At 48.9% G+C, this 2,342-nt stretch overlaps 1 protein-coding gene across 2 annotated transcripts in view; it reads left to right on the forward strand.

The window, feature by feature from the left end:
- The first annotated feature begins 1,949 nt into the window (after window positions 1-1,949).
- RGS8 (regulator of G protein signaling 8) overlaps window positions 1,950-2,342 on the forward strand; it is a 22,213-nt gene continuing 21,820 nt past the window's right edge. Inside the window, exon 1 of one of the 2 annotated variants that reach the window (XM_006907759.2) lies at window positions 1,950-2,039. Coding sequence is in view for 1 of the 2 variants with exons in the window: in XM_006907758.2 (XP_006907820.1) it covers window positions 2,034-2,039 (6 nt within the window). In the remaining variant the exon portion in view is untranslated. The remainder of the gene's footprint in view (window positions 2,040-2,342) is intronic. The other variant, XM_006907758.2, reaches the window with a different exon arrangement.

The raw sequence follows: 2,342 nt of genomic DNA on the forward strand, positions 1-2,342 counted from the left end.
AATCATGCACTGCAGCCAGTGGAGACATCCTGGTCCCAGTCTGCAGCCAGCGAGTCAGGAGCAATCACCAGCAAAGGGTCCGAGCTCTGTATCCCTGGGCCGGGCTTCAAGTCCAAGTAGGTGAGTGCCTTTCTCATTAGCACTCCAACCTGCTTGCCTTTTCCCATCCCTCTCCTTCAGGAAGGGAGGCCATGCTAGAATGCCTACCCCCTCGGTTCAGCTTAATTTACCCCCTGGAATTCTTTATGCACCTGGCTCTATAGGAAGGGAGATTAAGGTAGAGTCCTCCCCTGAGGGGGGAACTGTACTAGGTCTGTGCTTCTCAAACTAGGGTGCTGTGTGGTTACTCCTTGCTGTCTAGGATTGTTTGGGTTTAAAACATGTCTGGACCAGTTTTAGTTTTCTCGTTTTCATTCATGCTAGATGCATGTCCACACACCCTTGTCCCTCTGCTCTTTACATCTCTGTTCTTTCTTTTAAAACTGTATTGTCATATTATTCTTTAAATGTTTTGGTCGGTTTATTGACTTCCTGTTATTGCTCCGAAGGCTAATTGAAGAGGCCGATGCCTGGTTCAGGTCAATCGGCCTCCACCTGAGACTTGGGCCCATCCGCAGCCCCACCCTGTCTCCTCAGGGCCTTTAAACCCTGGGTGCCAGGCCGGGCAGCACGAGACTCGCAGAACACCTTTACCCACCCCTTTAGCACTGTTGGAGGAGTCACTGACGACACCACCTTTGCGTTAAAGCACAGGGCCGAGCCGAGGCTGCAAGCACTATGTGTGGGATCCCACACCAGCTCTGCCACTTATAAACGGCTCGTCTCCGTTTCTCCACTGTAAAACAGGGATGATGAAGATGTAGGTCTCGTAACTTCGTTGTGAGAGTTAAAGACAATAATGCAAGGGCAGTGTGTAGCACGGTGTCTGGCACATACTGAACGCTCATTAAACGTTAGCTTTGTGAATGGAATCCGGGGCGGGTCCACCTCATGGTGTAAATTCATCGTAGGTTAGGGGAGTGCTGCCCAATGGGCTTTTTTTTTTTTTTCCGCCAGTTTACCTGTGTGCCTGTTTCTTACGGTGTAGTGTGCCAGAGAAATGTCCAGAAGTGAAGGATTCTCTTTATATCTGAATTCTGCACCTAGCTTGCATCGAGGTTAAAGACAGGGGTTACAGGAATGGAAAACACTTCTTTTGCATCTCATTTTACCACCCAAAGTTCCCTTTACCTAACAGAGAGGCACTGTGGACATTTTCAGAGAGAGACAATGAGTCACTGTGGAGGCAGCATCAGAATTTTGATTCATCCTATCATCAGGCGACGTGTGGTGGTGGCAGAACCATTTCACTGCGAGAATTCAGGTTATGCACCAATAGCTCTGCCAGGAAAGACTGGGACCCGGCATGACGTGGTAGAAAAAGCTCTGCTGTAAGTCACAAGAAAACGAGTTCTGGGCTTCGAGCTGCCTCTTAGGTATCGCGCCACTCAGGAATAAAAAAAAACCTCGGTTTGCTCATCTGTAAACAGGGATAATAACACTGTCTCTGACTATGGCTTGGGTTTGTGGAGTGAAGACACAAGAAAATGCTTTCTACGTTGTGAAAGGTTTACCAGATGGAATCGAATACCTTTATGAAAAAGCCATCAGTTGCCACAGAGATGTCTGCTGCCTCTAGCAAATATTGTCTTCTGGGTTTCAGAAATGCCCTGCAGCAAAGGCTGGGTGCATTTGGAGCTAGTTCCAGCCTTAGAGACCTAGAGCGGAATAAGGAGGAGCTAAGCTTTATCCCAGGACAGTAAGTTTGCAAACTTGAACGTGTGTGTATCAGAATCACCTGGAAGGCAGGGCCCCATCTCCAGAGTTTCTGAGTCTGTAGGTCTGGGGGTGGGGCCTGAAAATTTGCATTTCTAAGGCATACCCAGGTGATTCTGATGCTGCTGGTCCAGGGACCACACTCAGAGAATGACTGCACTAGGGGGAGCGGGAAGAGGGAGTCCTCCTCCTGACATGAACAGGCAGTGTGAAGTTCCATGTGGGTAAGGCGGTTTGGAAGAAAACACGTAGCAGACAGAAAAATAGGGATAATGTGCAGATTGGGCAGAACAAAGGGAAAAGTCTCACTCTGTAACAAATGCAAGGAGGGGGAAGTTGCTAGGTGATGGATGAGGGAGAGAGGTGAATTTCCACTGAAGGAAAAACCAGGTGAGGGGCAGGAGCGCAGAGTTGGAAATAGACATGTTTGGGGAGGTGGAAATTTCTCATTAAGAAGTGAGGAGTGGTGTGGTTGGGGCCGAGGGGTGGGAGTGGAGAAATGCCTCTGTAGAGTAAGGGGGAGAGCT

The sequence above is a fragment of the Pteropus alecto genome, unplaced genomic scaffold (assembly GCF_000325575.1).
Source record: "Pteropus alecto unplaced genomic scaffold, ASM32557v1 scaffold101, whole genome shotgun sequence".
NCBI lineage: Eukaryota > Metazoa > Chordata > Mammalia > Chiroptera > Pteropodidae > Pteropus > Pteropus alecto.